Genomic DNA, 21,074 nt, shown 5'->3' with positions numbered 1-21,074 from the left:
CGCAGATCTGGAACTTTCCCCTTTGAAAGGCTAGTAGTGTTCATCTACATGATGTAAATATTGTGTAAATGGAACCAAACATGCTGACAATCTATCTAATGAGCTGTATATAACATGATTTAATTACTGGTGGAGGGGAGGGGGGGAATAGCCCACCAGGAACTAAAGAATGAAAGAAATTCTTTCTTTTGACAAAGGGCAATTTTTACTCTACGGGAGCATCTTGGGGCTGATATGAATGTTTTCGGCATGCGTCCCTAGCTATCTACTATACAGACTTCACATAAAGAGAGAAAGAAGAGCATAAAAGACAAAACACAGAGATGACAATGACAGAATGAGAACTAGAGGAAGTCACTACACAGGCAATCACAACAGTTCATGCACTAAGATCAACAAGTTGAAAGTTTTACAAACTAGGCTTGGCTTCCACAGGGTGAGCCCGGAGAGCTCCAGAAACCTGACTCCCTCCATTCTCACCAGTCCTTCTCTTACTCCTCCTCCTCCTCCTCCTGTCACTGTCGGACTTTTCAATCTTTGATTTTAATGGTGCTGCCTCTGTTCTCATATCTCTAGCGGGCTTCGTTGCAATGGATGGCTGGAAAACTTGAGTGGCTTCAGACAGGGATGTGGTTCTTGAGGTACTATCTTCTTCTTCCTCCTCCTCCTCCTCCTCCACCTCCTCAGACACTCCTGGTGGCATTTTTTTCTGTTCATCAGATAGTCGGTCGACAAGCTTTAAAGCCTCAACGCTAATTCCCTTAAAATATTCAATAGAATGTTTACATACCTCCCTAAGCTGACCTTGCTTTGCTTTAACAGTTGTTGCGGCTGCGGCTGCAGCAGTGATGGTGATGGTGGTGGTAGATCTTACCTTTAATGGTAATTTAGAAGGAAAAGAGTTGGCCTTGCTTCTCTCTATCTGCCCTTGGCTTTGAACGGGTGGCATTTTTCTAGCTAAGGCCAAGTTATGCCTCTCTGTGTTTTTTATGGGGATCTTAGACCTACCCTCTATGGGTGGAGAAGAGCTGCACGGCTTCCTTGGGTCAACTTTCCTGGCCTCCCTGACATGACTCCCCCTGCTGGTCTGGCTAAGGCTATGCAGCACAGCTCCTTTGGCTTTTACGGGAAGCCGGGAGCGTGCTTGATTCCCGACTGGTTCAGAGGGCGCTTGCTGCTCTCTGGGTCTTTTCTGCTTACAGTCTCTTTGGGTTGCACCGGGACCGTTTGCTGAAGGATGTTTCATTGGATTAGCTTTCTGGGTGGGACACTTGGACTCAACGTGTTCATTTAGCACTACTGTACAAGTAAGGTGATTGGTAGGTGTGGTGCATGGGTCCAAATTGTTGTTGTTATTAAAATTATCTTTTGGAAAATAATACTTTTCTGCTTCCCTACTGCTGGTCTGGTTAAGCGCAGCTGTGTCTGCGACCTCCTCTACAACTTCGCGGTCTAACCCCTGAGTCCCTGGTGTCATCGTCTCTAGCTTATCTGCCATTTCCCCAGACATGTCTTTCTTCAGCGTCATGGTGGAAGCCGAAATGCCCATTTTAATCGGTGTACGCAATTTGGAATCAACTTTAGAAGCGTGAAGCGCCACGGACGACTTCTCCAGTGAGCTACAACCAGGTGCTGCTTCCATGCCATCTCCACTGGCCTGGAGGATGAGCTTAGGTTCAACTGTTGGTGTTTCTACTTCTCTCTCTATGGTTTTCTCTACTGTTTTGTCCCCTGACTGTGGCTGTGTGATGGCAGTGACTTTATTGTTATCCCCTTCCCCCTTGTCCCCTGACTTCCCTTCAGAAGTATGCTCACCAATCTGAAAAAATTGGAGTCTTTCTTCAACAAAATCCCTCTTGCTCATGTCAATTGCGCCACTGCGAGTCATCTCAAACATCTTCCCTTCATGAAACGGGAAGGGGTTGGGCTCACTAGTTGGGGTACTTTCATCTGTCGGCGTCCTAGCTGGCGTCGTGTCTGGGGTGGTGGCTGGAGACCTGTCTTCCACTGCCAGGCCAAAAGGCTTGGTGTCATCGTCCCTGCTCTTGGATTCAAAGACTTCATCATCCCCACGGTTACTGGACCAAGGGTCAAAATCTAGGCTCTTGGTTGCTATGGTTTTAAAAGGGGTGGCAAACTCTTCATCTACTTTGTAACTGAAATATGTGTCAGGAAACACGGTCCTGTCAGGATGCCGGCCTTCCAAAGTGAAGAACTGTGCCCCCGACTTTTGTTCGGCCTTATCGACATTTTTTTCAGCCGCTGGACATTTGGATAAGGGTTTCTTCTTTTCCTCAGAGCTGACTTTTTCCTCCTCCTCGATAATTTCCAGCTTACTTTGGCTAAAACTTCTGTCAGTCTGTTTCAAGATACCTTCAGTAACCCAGAGATCTTTTTTCGTTTCTACTGCTGGGTAGGCGTGCTTAGAATCGCTCTCGGTCAGCCCATCATCCTCGTCTTGCAGGTCATACCCATCAAGAGAGTCAATTTCGGTGGCATCTGTATCGTGGGAGAATTCTGCAGTGGTTGCTATCGAGCACTCGGTAATTGACTGGTCATTGTTCCCATTGGGTGCCACATCATTCTGGGGGGATTCAAGGGCCAAATCAAATTCATTGGCCTTTCTGGCCTCCGTTCCAGAGAACTTGCGCATGGTGGCCTCCTTCCAATCATCTTCGATATCATTTAGTTTAAACATGTATCTTTTAATGGGAACGGGCTGATACAGAGACTCATCATCGCTGGAGTCACTCAGATCTTCTGCTGGCGGCACAGGAGAAGGGGGCTGAACGCGGATGACGGGTTCGGCCAGCTGACGCCTTTCGAGTTCATCCTGAAGGTTGACTTCTGTCAGCTCCATGTCGCTCTCAGAGGAGGGACGCAGCTTTTCTGGTTCTGAGTGATCAGCATCTAATGGAGGAGGTGGTGGAAATTCAATGTAGGCCACCCGGTTTCCCTTCGGCCTTTTGTTAGATTCCCTGTCCAAGTTATTATTGGGCAGCTCTTGCTCGGTTGGGGGCGACTGTTTTATGGAGGTGGATTTGGCTTCGGCCTCCTCCTCTGACTCCTCCGACACCTCGGGGATTGGGCTGGGTTTGCCGGGGATATAAGCGATGAGTGAATCGGGTGTTTTGGAGGTAAACTCGTAACTCACTTCCTCTGAGCTTGGTGTCTCTGGGGTTAGGGGGCTTTTCCCAGAACTGTCCATGAAGGACACCTGCTCTAAGGTGTCATCCTCTGGGCTACCTTGGGGGGAGGGGAGCTGCTTCTGTGGCCTGGTGGTATAAAACCCCCCTCTCGTCTCTTGCACTGTCTTACTTTCCTGGCTTACAATTTTTTTGATCGTTCCTTGCTGCACCTCCCTTTCATATTGCCTCCCTACCTGAACAAAGCTGACGTAAACAGGGAGTGTTTTTATCTCCTTCGCTGCGTCCTCTGTGGCTAAAGGGGAGGGTTTCATCAGGTCAAATTTCTTTGCGGGAGACAGTTTCCCTGGACTAACTTCTAAGGAGTCTGGCGTCTTACTGGGGGATGACTTTGCCTCCCCCTGAGGAGGACTTAACTGGAAGCAACTGAGTTGCCTGGTACTGGTTGGACTATATTCTACCCCTTTCTTTTGTTCAGTCCCATCAAATTGTCCCTCTACTTTTTCCTTATCCATTCTGATGTGGGGCACGCGAGTTGGTAGTTCGTGGCGTGCATTTGGGGGCTGTCCTTCAGGAACACCACCCACCAAAATACTTTGCTCTTCTGACACACTTTCTGGAATATGGGCTGCCATCACTGGTTCTTTTTTCTTAGCAATCCTATCCCTCACTTCGCTGGGATAGTCCCCTTCTCTGACAAGGTATTCTCTATAAAGCACCTTTTTGGATGGAGACTTTACAGTCACTTCCTTCACCTCCTTAGAACCTGATCCATTTGTGGACACTTTCTGTTCATATTCGGTCACAGTGATCAGTTCACCAGATTTGGCCAGATCTTTAGTCTCAAGAGGGTCAATCTGGTTTTCATTGACTACATCTTGCACAAGCACATGGGAAAGTTTTTCTCTCTGGGCCTTATGGGAAGATGTCCCAGGACTTTCCCATGTCCTATAAATCTTTTTATCCCAGTGCCCCTTGGCTGGGACAGGCACCGCACTGGCACCATAGGCCAAGCCCTTCACCTTTTGCTCTGCAAGGGCAGAAACGGTATTGCTTGGTATTTCATCCTTGGCTTTGGGGACCTTCAGGGGAGGTGCATCCTCAATAACTTTGCCTTTGCCCCTGGGGCCATCTTGGAAGCAGCCAGCAGGAGGTTCCTTCTGCAATGTTAAGTTCCCATTCACCAGGTCTATCTCTTTGGCCTGTTTTTCTCGGGAGTAGAACTGAGAGACTGGGAGCTTGCTGTCCTGCAACTTTTTCACTGGGATCTTAGATGGCGCGTCCAGCTTTTTCTCCTCTGGAAGCATCTCCTTACTTTTAGAGCCCAGGCTCTGTTCAAATTTTAGCCTAATGGAGCTGAGCTTGGATTGCTTCAGTTGGAACCCAGTTGGCAGAGCCTCTGGGATTTTGGTCTTCTGAGCTGCTCCCTTCAAGTCCTTTCTTGGGTGAGAGAGAATCTGCCTCTCTGGGCTGCTGGGCAAACTGGCTGCCTTCCTCTCCTCAGGTTTTGGCCAGCCCTTCCCATCCTGGGCACAGACTCCTCCTCCTCCTGCCCAGTCGCCTTGTGATTCAATAGCAGTCACCTTCTCCGGGCTGCTGCTTGCTGATCTAAGGCCCACACCAGCTTCTCTCCCATTCCTTTTCTGCTGCTTCTTCGGTGATTGCAGTTCATCGTTCAGTTTCTCTGTCTTGTCCCGGAAGAACTGTGAGACTTCAGTCAGCTTCTCTTCAGCCTCCTTAACCGTCCTGTCCACCCTGTCTTCATACATCAACTTTTCTCTACCTCTGTCTAATCTGTTCTCGGCAAAACGCATCCACATAGCATGCTTTGGGCTACTAACATCTCCGGAATAATGCAACACTGTCACTTTCTCATAAGGATCATCTTTTGACATTTTACCCACACCATTTTCTGATATCTCTTTAGAGATTTTGGTGAGGATGTCTTGTGGGGACACTGGGGCTATTTTTTCTCTGGATCGTTTATCAGGCCCCTGAAAGTCTGAACTAAGGGGGGGGACATGGTCAGTAACTGACTCCTCTGTGTCTGAGTAAGACACATCTAGCTTTTCTGAGAGAAGCATTTTCTCAGCAAACCTGTAAGATTCCCCTCTTAGTTCTGACAACTCATCATCATGGTATTCTACTGAGTGTTGACTCAAAAGCTTCAAGGTTTTGTACGAGTCATCAGACATAAGTTGGGCAGAACTAGGGCGACTGTCTTCTTCCTGGGAGACAGGAGTGTTTACTCTAGAAGATTCCAAATAAGAATGGAGGGACTCTTCGGCTGTCAGTTCTTCTTCTTCAGGCTGACCTTGTTCATCCGAACAAGGAAGAGCCTCCTGCTTTTCCACATCCCCTTGTGACAAGTCTTTCTGATATACATACATTTCTTTCTCTGGATGCTTTTTGGTTTCTCTAATAATGACTTCGGTAGGCTCAGCCTGATTACCTTTTTCAATATGGACCTCTATTATACGCTCCAGTTTGGGTTTCATTTTGTAGTCCTTCTCTGCGGGCTGGGATGACATTTCAGTGGATTTGCCAGCCTCTGGGGAGACCGAAGACTTATGCTCAAACAGACCTGCCAGCTCCTTGGAAGGGTCCCGTCCCGACTGAAAAGCTTTCATGATGTCCTGGACAGACATGGTTTCCTCTATTCTCTCGGAAGGGCTCTGAGTGCATGGAGGTTTGTGGTAAACCATTCTGGTGGTGGTACTTATGTGGGTTTCTTCTTTCACCCGGACCCCTTTAGCCAGGGCACACTCGTCTTCACTACTGGCCTTCACTTGAAAGGCATTGACCTTCCCCTTGAGGGAGCCCCCGTTGGGCCGGGGCTCCAGCTCCATAAAGGTGCTAACCACTTTGGGTGAGGGAGGCTCTTCTGCATGAGGCTCAGAGGCCTCTCCCCCAGGTGAGGGTTCATAGCTACGGATCACGTGCACCACTTCAGTCCTGGTCTCTGTGATCACTGGAGGGAGCGGCACCTCATGGAAAAGGGGCTTCGGCCCCGTGCTCTCTGCACTCTGTGGGGCTGAAGGGGTCTTCTCACTCCTGGTCTCAAAGCCGCTATCGGACAAAGGACTTTTATCTTGATCGTGCTGGGAAAAGTCATCAGGGGACTCCAAGACAGTGTCCGTTCCAAAAAGGGAATCGGCAATTTTACACAATTCTTTCTCAGAAGTGGATGGCCTCACGGAGGCTGGCGGCATTTTGAGTTTATGTTCTTGTAGCGCAATGGCTGGTTTTAGGACCCTTTTCTGCCTCTCTTCCCCTTCCCTTCTCCCGTCGTCAAACTTGTACTTTAAACTCGCCAGGGAGCTACTGCCAATGTCATTCGTTAGGTAATCAATGACTTTGCTCAGGTTGTAATCCTTTTCAGAGACAGCCTTGGCTTTGAGCTGCACCTTTTCTGGGATGGTCAGAGGAGGGATGGTCATGCCCTGTCGCCTGGCTTCGTCAATCTCACCTGCACTGAACTCTACCCATTCATCCTCAGAGGACTGTCCTTTATCGTTCTGAGAGAGTTTGGCTTTATTCTCTACACAGACATCTTTTTTCAGTATCTCGCTAACTTTGACTAGGTCCTCTTTCACTTTCTCAACCAGCTTAAAAGGTTCTTCATCATCTATCCTACCCTCTTTGGCCAGTTCTGGTTGGAACGCCTTCTCCTCCATTACATCTGTCTGCAATATTGCTGTCATTCTCATTAGGTCCTCTTTCATCTCAGCCACATCTTTTAACATCTCCTGACTAGAAGACAGAGATGTGGACAACTTAAGGGCGGAGGGTGCTAAGAACAAAGATGATTTGACGGGAGATGAGGTTCGGTTAAAGGGAGATTGGGCGCATGTCTCTGTAGTCAATGTTTTAAGAGGCGAGAGCAAGGCAGCTGCTGATTTGGCCAGGGAAGGTGACTCGGGGAGCTTCTTTAGTGCTGGTTCTGACAAAACATTGACTACAGAATAGACGGGCACCGTGATGGTTGATGAAGTTACTGACGAGGTAGTTGCTGAGATTGACCCGAGAGACGTATAGAGCACCCCCGTGGAAGGAGCTCTGATTGACTGAAAGGCGGACGGAGTCGAAGACACGTGCGACCTGAGGGGAGAAAATGGCTTTGTAGGAGTCGCCGGCAACATTTTCTCAACTGTGTCACCGGCTGTTTTAACGGCACAGCTTGCAGAAGCGGCTGCCACCCCCATCTTCTCCTGAAAGGCAGCTGTGGCCTTGGGACCGCCGATCAAGCTGATGGGAGATGGGTATTTCAAAGGTGATATGGATCCGTTCACCATGGCCACCTCTGTGTGCCCAACCATGTGTTTCCCAGGGGAGGCAGCCATTGTGACTTTAGAGGGTGACATGGCATCAACTGCTGATTTAGCAGGGGACACCACCGATTTTAACGGTGAAGACAAGAGAGGAGAGGCTGAGGTGATGATGGACTTAAATGGCAGGCCCGAAGAATACATGTTAAGGTTAGATTTGGGAGATGCCGGAGGCGTCATGGTAATGGATGACCTCTCTAAGAGAGACCCGGCTGTGGTCACAGGTGATGTCCGAGTGGGGAACACAGAGGCTGACACCAGTCCTTTCAAACCAGCAGCTTCCGTGGCCGTAGGAGCTCTGACAAAGGCCCCGGGAGAGACTTGGACATTATAGGGAGGCTGGGAAACCATGGTTTTCATAGGCGAGATTGTCCGAAAGGATCTAATTGGAGAAGCTACGTCACTAACGGATTTAACGGAAGATGTGGTGGAGGCTCCTAGTGTGGATTTGATGGGCGAAGCAGAGGAAACCGACCAGATTGACTTTAGTGGGGAAGCGGTTGGTGTGTTAGAAGACGAGCTGGAGAGGGAAGTGAAGCCCGATTTGCTTTGTCCAGGCACAGTGATGGGTGCTGTGGTCCATGACTGATAGGGTCTTGCGGACAAGAATGGCTTGTAGGAATAGGTGGTGGGTAGGGATCTCGTAGCCGTGGCACTCCGTTCAACTGTTTCTTAAATGGTTAAACCAAAATAATATATAGAGATATATAAAACGTAAAAATCAACAAAAATGGTTGAAAAACAGAGAGACCAGAGAAAAAAATTGGTCAGTAAACGTTTTGTAATATTACAAAAAAAGCAAATACAATTGTTCGTATGAATCAGAATGAAATAGGTAACAATCAATGGCTAACAGGAGGGGGGAAAATAGGAATGAGCTGTGTAATTGTGGATAATCAAAAATGTTTACAAAAAGGGAAAAGGAAAAGACAACAAGAAAGGAAAAACAAAAAAGCACAAGGCAACCGAATCTGCAGACAATGAAGAAAACAGAAAAGGCTAAAAAACAACAACAACAAAAAAAAAACAACCAGAAGTCCACGCTGGTCCAAAGTAACAGCCAGAACCAAAAATTCTTCTCTCACTTCCTATTGACTTTCTGATGTGCTGAATTTGAAGTTTTAAACCTTTCAGTTCCATTTGCCTGTTAATTTATATGTCTTTGCTGCCAGCAAGGGTCACAATTTCCTCAGGATTGTCTACTTTTTAAGGGCTTTCACCATTTTTGTTAAGTTCTTGTATATAGGGTTTGTGCGTGTGACTCTGAGCAACTCTGCTTGAGAAACACTCCCGAATCTTTCATGCAGAGAGTCCCCTCCCCCCCCACCCTCCCAAAATCTCTCAAAGTGGCAGGCAATTGATGTGCAAAGTGTGAAGCCGAGGGGGGAATAAAGTCAGACCTCTCTCCCATGCACGCTTGGTTAATGCTTCAGGCTCACAAAGCCAATAAGAGCAAGAGCTTTTCTGACTCAAAAGATTAAAACAACAATGAAAAAAAAATTCCTCTGAAAGTCAAATTATTCATGCAATAGTCCTTTAGCTTGGTAAAACGTAAATAAAAAGCTTTGTGTGGAATGACTTTAACAAGCATTTGTCATACAGAAAAAAAAGAATACAATTAATGAAAAAACATGGCAAGCGAAGCAACCAAAACGTTTTCACTTTTATTCATGCATGATTTTATCATGTCAAAACAAGCATGAGGAATAAAATGACATGTGCGGTGTGTGCTATGTGGATTACATCAATATTCAGAATTATTTCCACAGAAAACATTTTAAAAGAATAAGAGCCCACTTTTTCTACAAGGCCGAATGTCTTGGTACCTTTCGAGAATAGTTTTTCAAAGCAAGGAATACAAAATTCATATCCCTCATTTAAAAGCAAATGATGTTGTTTGTGAAAATGGTTTTCCTGGCTTCTCTATTGCTGATGTGAGAAAGCTGGTTTAATCTGATCCCGAGAATTATTAAAGTTTATGTTCAAAGAAACCTTCGAAAGACGATTGAATTTATCCTTCTAAGTTTTAAGTTCTAAGGCTGAACAGTCAACCCTAAGAATACCAATTCCAGGAAAGGCTTCAGTCCTATGATTGGCCTTCAAAGTTCCTGTTCATAAGATACAAGTGATGGTTTGATTTGATTGATTGATTGATTCATTCATTCATCTCAATTTTGGCACTGACCAATTCCAAAGTGATTCTGGGAGGCATTGGCATGGGGGCATCAGATGGCGCCACCTCTATAAAAAGAAGGTTAGCTTCAAATTAGGAGATTCTTAGCTACATTGATGGAGTTTTACCACCAGCTTCTTCCCTTCCTTCTATTAGAGAGACAGGTGGGGTCTGGTAGGTAAGAATGCTCATCATTTAATTTCCCGTGTGTTGCTATGTTAAGGGAACTGGGGGGAAACGCAATGTGGTAGGTGACAATCCAGTGCCAGCAGTTGGGAGCATTGTGCCTGTGATGCCGATGTTTTCTTACTATAGTAGCTAGAATTTCCCAGTGCAGGAATGTAAAAAATGTAAACAGGTTTGCGCATTGAATATACAAACAAACAAACTGCTATGCAGTGGAAAATGTAAGCCAAGAGGGCACCAGAAGATATGAGTTTGAGAATCAGCTACAACAGTCAGAGGCTGCCAACTGTTGTCTGTGGCTCATCTTACCACATTACGCTGAGACTCTGGAAAGCTTTGAAGAGTTGAGCTGGCTGAGGGGACTCTGACACGTGAGCTGATTAAAAGAAAATATGACAATGGACCAAAAATGGTCCAGGGTGCTGCTAACTTTGCATGCATGGAATGCCTAGGAGACACAGGCTTTGAAGAAAAGGGAGGGCCATCGTCCCGATCCCTGAAAGTTCTAATTAATTTATGTCATGCCGATATTAAAGTGATAAAGGCATAATCCCCATGTCAATGAAATAACCTTCTCCTATGCTTTTGCTAAAGTTCCTTTGATAATATTTCAAATCAACCTGGCTGTTTTCCTTGTAGGTTTATATCATTGTATAATGCAATTTTAATTTAAAATTCTATGTATCTATTCACGGCACAGTCGACCCCACAGAAATCCATAGGTTGGACTTCTGTAAGATTAACTGTACCGTGAATAAATACATAGAATTTTAAATTAAAATTCCAACCTTTAATTCCATAGGTTGGAATTCTGTGAGTAAGTCTGCTAATACTTTGGTCCAACCTATTAATGCAAAATCCAATTCCTGTGTGGAGGCCTGTAATATAAATACACAGGGAGACCCGGATTTCGTGCCTGTTAAATGTCGTTAACTATAAGCAAAAGGGAGATTTTTATTAGGAAATTCATGCCATTCCAGAGCAGAAGTGCTCTAGACAGTTGCTTTTTCTAAAATAAACTTAATCTGAGAGTGGTTCAGTGTAACAAGTAGTTCAGGGGTGTCAAACTCAAGGTCCGGGGGGTGCTTAGATCTGGCTCATAAGGCCACCCTGGAAGCAGTGAAGGACCGGCCCGCAGTGCCTCTGATACCAAAAATGGAGCTTGGGAGGGTTGCACATAGCCCACTTGAGCTCCGCCTTCACTTGCAGAGGGTTGCAGGAGGCTGTCCCAGTTGAAAACAGAGTTCGCGAAGGCTGCGTGTGGTCCTGAGCTCCATTTTCACTGGCAGAGAGTTGCATGAGGCTGTCGCAGCTGAAAACGTAGCTTGGGAACCCATTTTCGCTGGCAGAGCGCTTGGGCCACCACCCAACACGAGTGACATTGAGCTGGCCACACCTACCATGGCCACACCCACCCCATCCCCCTGAGATCAAACACAACGCTGATGCAGCCCTCAATGAAATTGATTTTGACACCCCTGATGTAGTTGGTCCCCAACTGAAACACCACAGAGTGCACCTTTGGGTTAGCTGTCAATCATGACATATCACCCTCTCTGGAAAAGGAGCAAGGCCAACTTCTTTGTTAGGTAAGCGCAGAAAACCAATTCTCCACAAATGATTCATGTGGTCCACGGATATTTCAAGACAAAAAGGTAGGCATCCTTGTTTGAGTTTCTCAAGTTGTTTGTGCTCAAGAAGAGCGCTTGAATAATTGGAGGGCGCCACCCACTAAATCCCACCTCTTCCAATGACATAAAGTGCAACATTGATAGAAAAAATGTCTCTTTTAATGAAAAATTAGTTTACAATCTTAGTATGTTAGGAAACTCACTCATGCCAGGCTCGGTCAGGTAGCTGTAGCGCTTACGTAGAGCGAGGGACACGAAGTTCTGTCTGCGGTCGGTCTTCTCCGTCTGTAAGAAAACAGATTTCTTCTTGGGACTTGGAAGAGAACATCCCGCTTGAAAGCAGATGCCCTTCTGTATATTTCAGTCACGGTCTTATTCACAGTAAATAATAATAATAGTAATAAAATAACACAGTAACAAGGTTGGAAGGGACCTTCGAGGTCTTCTAGTCCAGTGATGGCGAACCTTTTCGGCACCAAGTGCCCAAACTGGAATGTGTGTGTACGCATGCCAGAAACCCGATGACCAGCTGGCTGGTACGCGCCATTTGCACCGGCCAGCTGGTCTCCCAGTTTCCGGCACACCGGCACGCACAAAGAGCAGCTGGCCAGCGCTCATGCACGCACCGGAAACCAGAAGAGCAGCTGGTGATGGTGCGTGTGCCCACAGAAAGGGCTCTGCATGCCACCTCCCGCACTCATGCCATAGGTTCTCCATCACAGTTCTAGTCCAACTCCCTGCTCAAGCAGTAAACCCTGCTCCATTTCATTATTCCAGCCTTGTTTTAAAGCATCAGCCAAGATAGGCAAAGACCTGCTTTAAAAAACAGGGAATATTCTCCTCATCCCATTCCCAGGCTTAATAAGGCCTCAGGGATCCTATGGAGCCTAAAGAACACAATTCTTGCACTTAAGAAATCTTCGGGCCCTGAAAGCGATACAGTCTATCTACACAGGCTACACAATCTGGTTTTACCTTTTCCTGGCCCTGCAATTCCGAACAACCAACTTTCCATAAGGTGAAGCCCCTTCTCGCCCCCCCCCCCCAGCTGATCTCCACTTAGGTGTGTTTTGATCTAGTTTCAAAGCTTGAATTTTAAACAGTTAAGTAGGGGCTTAGTGGGCCCTGCAATAAATAGAAAAATGGAAGGATATTTCACCTTACGGGAAGGTGGGGGGGATTTCCAGTTTGTGCAAATTCTATTGCCGTCTTTTAAAAGTTCAATTTAAGATGAAATTAATTCCACCCTTCTCTTGTTCAGCTGAATCGTTCACCTAACTGGCCATATATGGTCCTTTTCTGTGGTAACTAGACATATCCCCTCCCTTCTTCAGCATCATGGAGGGCAGAATGAACCCAGGACCTTCTCAGCTAGCTCTTTGCTGCCCCAATGTCCTCAATTCATGATATATTTGATCCACAATGAAAGAGGGAGGAATAAGAATAAAAATGTGGGAAGGAGCTGAATCCCCAAACTTGCCATCCATAATGTCATTCCTAAACTACACAGGTGCAGTCTCGAAAGTCACACCTTACATAGCAGAATCGTGCAAAGCATTTTTGCAAGGCGGCTTTGATGTGAGTCAAGCATCCGTCCTCCAAGGTGGGCACACTGATTTACTACAGTGGGGTGAGCCTATGTCCAAGTACAACTACAGTTTTGTCTGTGTCAGGACCAAGGATCACGGAGGCAACCTAAGGCTGACTCTGAAGCATCACTGCCGAGTCTCCCAAAGCTTTTGAAGAGGGACACTTTCCACAGCATGCCTTGACCTGGGATCTGGTGATCCAAGACCAAATGCAGCCTCCTTGAAGAGTGCTAGACCATCACCCAGCAAGGCTAAGCCTTAATGGTCACATCACAATGTCCCCTTGGGATAAGCACAGTGACATCACAATGATAATTGCTGGCTACAAATGAGGGCAGCCCCACACAAGGTTACAGTTATACACTGAACACATGGGAGCAGATTTAATGGAAGCCAATCAAATACGTCTGCCAAAATCAATTTGCACGGAAAGCACATAAATGACAAGGTACACCTACTTTAAGGTGAGTACAGAAAGGACAAATAAAAGGCACGGAAGGGGTTGGTTTTTCTTTCAATGTGCACAAAGGCAAGGAGGGGGGCATTAGAAAAACCAGCTTCCCGCAGTTTCTATTCTGCATCCCTATATACGTTTCATACTTTTTATTTAGCAATAGTTATAGGAATATCTAAAAAAAGAAGCAAAATATTTGGGGGAACTTAAAGGATGTTTGCTTGGAACTGAGAGAAAATAGTTATTTGATAGCTGGGAAGGGTACTTGGTTGAACATCCCAAGTGACTTAGAGATGCTGGAATTGGTGATTTAAGTTCCATTAACTGTAAAGGCAGCATAAAACCCATGTTTAACTCTGCTCAAATTATTGAGTTTAACCCACTTGACTCGAGCTGATTCATGATTTGTTTTTGATATAATGTCCCCTATCAAGCCAATATGAAACTGTTGGCACAACTATAATTCTCACTGAAACACCCTTCCTCTTCCTCCTCCTCTTCTTCCTCCTCCTACTTTGCCAATAAATGGAAGTTTTGCACCAAGGTCCTGACCAGGTATCTTTAGTGTGGTTCTTTCCAAATGGGTTGTGACTAACATATCAGAACAGCTGATAAATCAGGTCACTGTAATCCCAATTAGTGTGGAAGGCATCCAGTTTAGATATTCACAAGCTTATTCTTGAGTGTTAACTCTCTGTGGTTCAAACACTGTAGAAGATTTGAGAGAGATGTTTGTGTGTGTGTGTGTGTGTGTGCATATAGAGAAAGGGTTATAATAGAGAAATGTTTATATAAATTGAATATTGAAAGTTTGAAGAGGAAGTCAACATGCGATTTTAAATGAATAAAATGGTTTTCTGTTTATTGGAAGGAAAATGCAGTATTTTCCTGGATATTTTAGGTGACACAGATTTAGCAAATTTGACTGTAGTTTTCATGAGTTGCATTTATTTATGTGTAAAGGTGGATCACTGGAGGGGGGGGGGTGTCCACGCAGATCCATCCCACTTCTGATCTGATTTAAAGTTCTCAGGTATGTTTGTGTCCTGCCTCATAACAGCCTGGTGCTGGAATAAGAGAATTTGGTAGGCCCCAGCTACCCACAAGGAGCTTTTATCTAAGGGCAGATCATAGGAAAGTATAGGCCACTGACTACGCCCTAGTAAGTGATATTTCCCTCCACAAATACTTGCACAAAATGTGGCTCAATTTTTGGCATGGGAATCTGCATAGGTAAGTTTCATTTTTCTTGTGCAAAGCTGTATTGTGAAATAGTCTATGGAGGAGGAGGAGGAGGAGGAGGAGGAGGAGGAGGAGGAGGAGGAGGAGGAGGAGGAGGAGGAGGAGGGCGGGGTGGGGAGGCTGAATGTGAAATCTAGGAAGAAAAGTGCCTCTGTTGCTCTAAGCAGTATGTGGTACATCATTGGATGTTTGCAATTTTTCAATTTCACAGACAAGCATAAACATACATAGAGTTTGAGAATTTGGGGTAGAAAAACCTTACTGCAGGATGACAGAAATTTGAATATAAGCTCTTGATTACAATAAAGGTAAAATAAAAAGTGTTTTGTATTACCTCATCATCTTGATCTGATTCTGTTTCCTTTGGGTCCCAAGATGAATTGCGGAGACAAGGAATATTATAACAGACAGCAGGGAAAAGAATATCAGGATATGTAAAAGGCCGAGTAAGGGAGCACAAAAATGCAAGCTAATTCATCATAGACAAAGCAAACCAATGTCAACGGAAAAAAAAAAGGTTAACAAACAAAACTATACATCAAATGCAAATCAATACATGACAATTACTAAGAGCAGAAAGTCTAGCGACTCTAAGCAGAAGCAGGATCTGTGAACAAAATTTCCCAGCCTTAAAAACAACAAACTATGGGCAACTGGGAATTTTTAAAATGCTTTCTGCTTAAAGGGTGCAAAATACTCCAAGTCCAAAGTTTTTGAGCTCAGAATCGCTTGGCGCAGGACATTTCAAACTTGGGATGTTTTCCACACTTTTACTTTCTGCATACACAAAAACAGTTAATACATAGAGAGGCCAGCTTAATCCGAGGGCAAGACAGTCATTCCTCTTTGCAGCACATACTAACTCTTTAATGCTGCTGCCAGGGATATTAAGCTGCCCCGTGGGCTGTACCTTTTTGTGTGCTGGCAGAGTGATATTCAAGTTGCAAACGGCCGTCTGGGGCAGACCCTTGGTGGTCTTTGGCTCTTTCAGAAAGGATAAGCGGCCACAAGGCTCTTGGCTGGTGTCTCGGATCTACGAGTCAATAAGACATCACAGGTTGGTTGGAAAGAGGGCTCCAGTTCGCATTTCCACTACATTTAGTTTGCCAGTTTAATCAAAAGAAGAACTGTCCAAGAATATTTCTTGAGAATAAAAGGAGCACATGCTAAGATGGGATCCCCTTCTATGCCCTTACAGTACACATTAGCTTCCCAGAGAGGTGGTGCTCTCTTCTTCCCACTCTAGGTTGCCAAAGTCCAACGTTGGGACAGCAACCATGAGGTCCCTCAGCTGCCCGAGCTTCATAAAGCTGCAGGAGTTGGTCAAAGTTTGGAAGCATTTTTTCTTTATGCCCAACTGTTCTTCATAACAGGCTTACGTGACTGCTGCCCTTTAAGAAACAGTGGCTGAAACTATGGGATAGAAATCAGTGGTGAGTTCCTACTAGTTCGGACCGGTTTGGCTGAACTGGTAGTAGCTTGCTGGCCTGGGTTACTGGAACCAGCAGTGACCCAGGCCTGCCATGCCCCCAAACCGGTTCTCCTGGAGGCACCATAGGCGCCGCTATCTTGTTTTTTGCTTCTGCGCATGAGAGCAACTTTAGTTATACTACACATGCATGCGCGTGTTACATCTCTGAGCAAACCAGTAGTAGTCTCTGCTGAAACCCACCCCAGGTAGAAATGTTAAACTGAATATGTCAACTGCATACAAAGAAAACTCTGTATAAAATGTTTTATAGATGGTACTTTGCACCAGCAAGATTGGCTAAGATGTATAAAATTAGGTCTGCTTAATGTTGGAAATGCAATCCATCAATAGGTTCACACCAGCAGGAATGGGCCAGGAGGGCCACCTAAAAACGATCGATCTGGGGGCACCAGAAAGATCTTGGCCATTTCCAGGCTCACCATTTCCAGAGGTGACAATGAGCACTTGGGAAGGGCCTTCAGAACCCCAAACCAACAAATCAGATTGTGTCTCAATGCAAGGATGCACACAAAGAGCAGCAAGGTTGGTCTTCAACTAAGAGGAAATGCTAGGAAGCCCCTCAACCATCCAGAGGAAGCTCATTCCATGCCTGTTTTTGTCGCCAACCCATCTCCCCTAAGAAGTTTGTGCCAAGCGTGTGATGGCACATGGAGAGAGCCATCCCCAGAAATATCCCAAGCATGTCTTTTCAAAAGAACAATGTTGTCACATCACAAGAGCTTAGTCCCGATCTTATGGCAGCTGTGGCTTTTACCTTAATAGAAAATGGCAGTCTATTTTCTTTGAAAGCATAAAAATTAAATACAAGCTGCTGTCCCCCTTTGGTTAAAGGAGCTAGATTTCCATAACAATCCACATAAATGGGTTTTCCTTCCAAAACCTGTTGGAGAGAAAAAAAACAAGCCTGGATTAATACCCAAAGAATTAAAATAAATGGGATGTCCCTCACTTTACGAACACATTTTTCCAGGCTCTTATATGACAGGCTACATTATTATTTATTATTATTATTATTTATTTGTCTTGTATGCCGCCCTCTCCTGGAGGACTCCGGGCAGCTCACAAAAGACAAGGGAAAGGGGGGAATGAGACAAAGACAACATATTAAAAACAAAACCAACATTCACAATTTCTGTGGAGGTAGATGCTTCTCAGCTCCCCCCAGCCTGCTGGAACAGCCAGGTCTTGGTGGCTTTGCGGAAGGCCGGGAGGGTAGTAAGGATCCGGATCTCAACAGGGAGCTCGTTCCAGAGGGCCGGAGCTGCAACAGAGAAGGCCCTCCTCCGGGGAGTCGCCAGCTGACATTGGCTGGCAGATGGAATCCGGAGGAGACCCAACCTGTGCGATCTAATTGGTCTGAGAGAGGTAATCGGCAGGAGGCGGTCTCTCAGGTACCCAGGTCCGATGCCCATACTTTTGATCTACCTTTGATCTGAACTGAATTAAACCGAGGCTGGTTTGCACAGGCTTCATGTCATATTTAATACATTTTGAAAAGCTCACCCACAGTTCATGATTATCATGAAGACCTTTGCCGTTCAATCATGAATACCTCAATATCTTTGCTTCTTGCAACTTCTTCAAAATTCTCCTGCTGCTCCAGCGTTTTGTCAACTTTATCGTCGGTCATACAGAAGCAGCGCAAATTGGATTCCACAGCATCGTTGGTTTTGGCAAAAATGACAAATTTGGCCATGTAAGGGACACAGATCAATTCCCTATATAGCTGTGTGGCCAACCCAACCGTTTCAAGAACTTGATGGCAATCTGCTAACCAAAATCTAGAGAAGGGAAAAGGAAAGAGATTGATTAAGCAGATAGATAGAAAGCCATAAACAATGAGTTTATTTTCATACATCTAGTTCAGAGGTCTCCAACCTTGGCAATCTTAAGTCTGGAAGACTTCAACTCCCAGAATTCCCCAGCCAGCTAAGCTAAGATGGCTGGGGAATTCTGGGAGTTGAAGTCCTTCAGGCTTAAGGTTGCCAAGGTTGGAGACCACTGATCTAATTCACAAGGACGTGAATTTAATAAATATTTCATCAGAATGCCAATCAAATTATGACTCTTTCTCTATAATCAACATCTGTCTAGAATAATGTGTCCTGAAGGTAAATCAAGAGCCCCACAGCTTTTCTTGAATTTTAGTTCACTTTCAGATGCTTTTCCCCAAAACTGGAAGTGCACAAATTAGATAAAGTCATGTTTTCTTTCTTTTTCTTATCACTTCAATTGCAGTTTGGTGCACATCTGGATTTTCCTCCAGAGGCCGACCTGGGGCCCTTGAGTCCTCCTAGCTTTCTTTCTGGTGATTGCCAAGAAGCTTATTAAAATCAGAGTTGCAACACTGGAGGATGGCTTGCTTTTTAAGTGGTCTGTGCACAAAGGAACAACAAGTGGCAATCTTTCCAACTACTTCATGGCTGTTTGTAAGTGATGGAGCTGTAGTCCATGGGAGCTGCTTGGGTAATTTAGGGCCATTCTGTACCTACCCCAGAGGGCTGCTGGTAGGAAAAGAAAATAGGAACAAGGAATGCAGTTGATGAGCTCTTTGAAGCAAACTATTCAAAATTGCTGTTGCCATCCAGAATTGCATTTTGTGAAATGGGCAGCTATAAACAATTGATTAATGAATAAATAAATATGTTCAGGTAAGCGAATGAGATCTTCCCTTCCAGATGAGGATGAAGGTAATCTGCTTTTGTCCTTGCTTTTTGTCCTACCTGGCTGAAACATTGGTTGTGAAGGAGACACAATCATTCACAAACGTGAGAGGGGTGGTTCCTGTGATGTCTTCCCACTGTGCTGGTGAAGTGCCTCCTGGAGAAGAAGACAACAAGACACAAATCTCTTTTAAGAAAGAATCTCAGCTTTGGCCCAGTCTGGAATTGTGCTTCTGTCTGAACCAAAAGTTATGAGCTCCCAAATCCCACAGCCCTGGATTCCTGGTCTTCTCTTTCAGATGGAAACCACTGAGTTTGTCCTCCAGAATATAGAATAATAGAGTTGGAAGGGGACCTTGGAGGTCCAAGCCCCTGCTTAGGCAGGAAATCCTACACCATTTCAGACACTCCCTGCCTGTGGAGGATGGAGAGGTGAGGACCCCCTTGGGAGGACTCAGCCGCAACCTCGAAATAAATGTAGCTGACTAAGGAGATGCTAAAACAAAGAGAATTGAACAGTTGGTAAATATGGTCTCTGGGTATTGTCCAAGAGCAACACTCAGTAAGGACACCTAGAAAGTCTAGAGACATGCTTGTGCATAGATGATAGCAAGAGACAGTGACTGGGAGTGTGGGGAGGAGATTCTTTTACTCCAAAAATGTAAAATATTTTAAACACTGTTCAGCAAAATATTTAATCTGATCTCTGCTGAAAGGAAAATATGTGTATCGAAGGTCAAAAGCATCAGTCAGAAAGTTGCAGAAGGAACACAGAAAATGTAGACTTTAAGACAGGGGTGTCAAACTCAAGGCCCATGAGCCGAATCCGGATCGCAGAGCTGTCCTGGTCTACCCAATGCAAACAGGAAACAGGCCAGCAGTTTAGGGAGTGGCATCAAACTGGCCACACCCACCTGGTTGGCCACACACACCTAGTTGGCCACACACACATACATCCCTGAGGTCAACCCCAGCCCTAATGTGGCCCTCAATTAAATTGAGTTTGACACTCCTGCTTCAATTCAGCAGACTTCTTGGAAGTTTCTGCCTTCCTTCCTGCCTGCCTCCCATGGAGTTAGGTTGGCCAGAAGTTCTAACCAAGCAAGCATGTCAGCTTCGGTCCATCCTGCTCACCCCAGTCACAGTGGGGCTGGGGAGAAGCGGCCCGAGGCACCCATGACTAACCGGTGTGTGTGTGTGTGTGTGTGTGTGTGTGTGTGTGTGTGTGTGTGTGTGACACGACCATTGGAAGAAGCTGCCAGAGGGTGTGCAGCTCACCCTAAGGAAGTGCATGAGCCCTGCTGGGTCTCTCACCTGTGATGCTACACAGCAGTCGAAGGCTGGGTGTGGTGTCACCTTTGTACCCATTGGTCACTCCTTCCCCAGAGGGTGGTGGCACCGGAATCGTCATTGTGATGGGCTTATGAAATTTCCTTCTTCTGGGCTCCACTGTGACAATGGGGCTGAAGGTGGCTTTGTTGCCAAGGATCTTCTTAACCATTTCGTCCTGCACTGGTTGAGCCTATGATTAATTCGAGAAAGGGTTTTCAATGGCTATGTGCATTGTTTTCCAGAAAAAGTGAGCTGTCTTCTTTTTTTCAAACTGAGAAGGCTGTGTCGTCTCCTGTCAAACTCACTAAACATATTCATATAAGCTAAGATGAAATCTCAGCAACTTCAGTGACCACACAATATCCTTGAGCCACAATATGGGATTGGTTTTCTCAGGATGGTTTCTGATAGTCATCGAATTCCCTCCATGAAGCACTAATGATGCTATACTATACTATATATATATGATCTGACCAAGTTGCCCAAAAACTCCTGAACCTTAAACATCTAGTTAAGGTAAAGGTAAAGGTTCCCCTCGCACATATGTGCTAGTCATTCCTGACTCTAGGGGGCGGTGCTCATCTCCATTTCAAAGCCGAAGAGCCAGCGTTGTCTGAAGACGTCTCCCTGGTCATGACTAAACACCAAAGGCGCACGGAACACTGTTCCCTTCCCACCATAGGTGGTTCCTATATTTTCTATTCGCATTTTACCTCTTTTCAAACTGCTAGGTTGGCAGAAGCTGGGACAAGTAACGAGAGCTCACTCCATTACACCGTGCTAGGGATTCAAACCGCTAAACTGCCGACCTTTCTGATTGACAGGCTCAGCGTCTTAG

At 45.5% G+C, this 21,074-nt stretch overlaps 1 protein-coding gene across 10 annotated transcripts in view; it reads right to left on the bottom strand.

The window, feature by feature from the left end:
- ANK3 (ankyrin 3) overlaps positions 1-21,074 on the bottom strand; it is a 195,382-nt gene that overhangs the window by 18,460 nt on the left and 155,848 nt on the right. For 7 of the 10 annotated variants that reach the window (XR_015695133.1, XM_087702133.1, XM_087702134.1 and 4 more), the window contains 8 exons: positions 20,219-20,426; positions 18,965-19,061; positions 17,794-18,022; positions 16,996-17,121; positions 15,660-15,782; positions 15,084-15,110; positions 11,668-11,749; positions 481-8,145 (listed from right to left, as the gene is read on the bottom strand). Coding sequence is in view for 9 of the 10 variants with exons in the window: in XM_087702133.1 (XP_087558259.1) it covers positions 481-8,145; positions 11,668-11,749; positions 15,084-15,110; positions 15,660-15,782; positions 16,996-17,121; positions 17,794-18,022; positions 18,965-19,061; positions 20,219-20,426 (8,557 nt within the window). In the remaining variant the exon portion in view is untranslated. The remainder of the gene's footprint in view (positions 1-480; positions 8,146-11,667; positions 11,750-15,083; positions 15,111-15,659; positions 15,783-16,995; positions 17,122-17,793; positions 18,023-18,964; positions 19,062-20,218; positions 20,427-21,074) is intronic. The other 3 variants (XM_087702137.1, XM_087702138.1, XM_087702139.1) reach the window with 1 other exon arrangement.

Source organism: Thamnophis sirtalis, unplaced genomic scaffold (assembly GCF_051295495.1).
Source record: "Thamnophis sirtalis isolate CommonGarterSnake01/CBP01778 unplaced genomic scaffold, rThaSir2_p1.2 scaffold_15, whole genome shotgun sequence".
Lineage (NCBI taxonomy): Eukaryota > Metazoa > Chordata > Lepidosauria > Squamata > Natricidae > Thamnophis > Thamnophis sirtalis.
The sequence above is the reverse complement of the archived record's forward strand: the minus strand, read 5'-3'. Positions and strand labels throughout refer to the sequence as shown.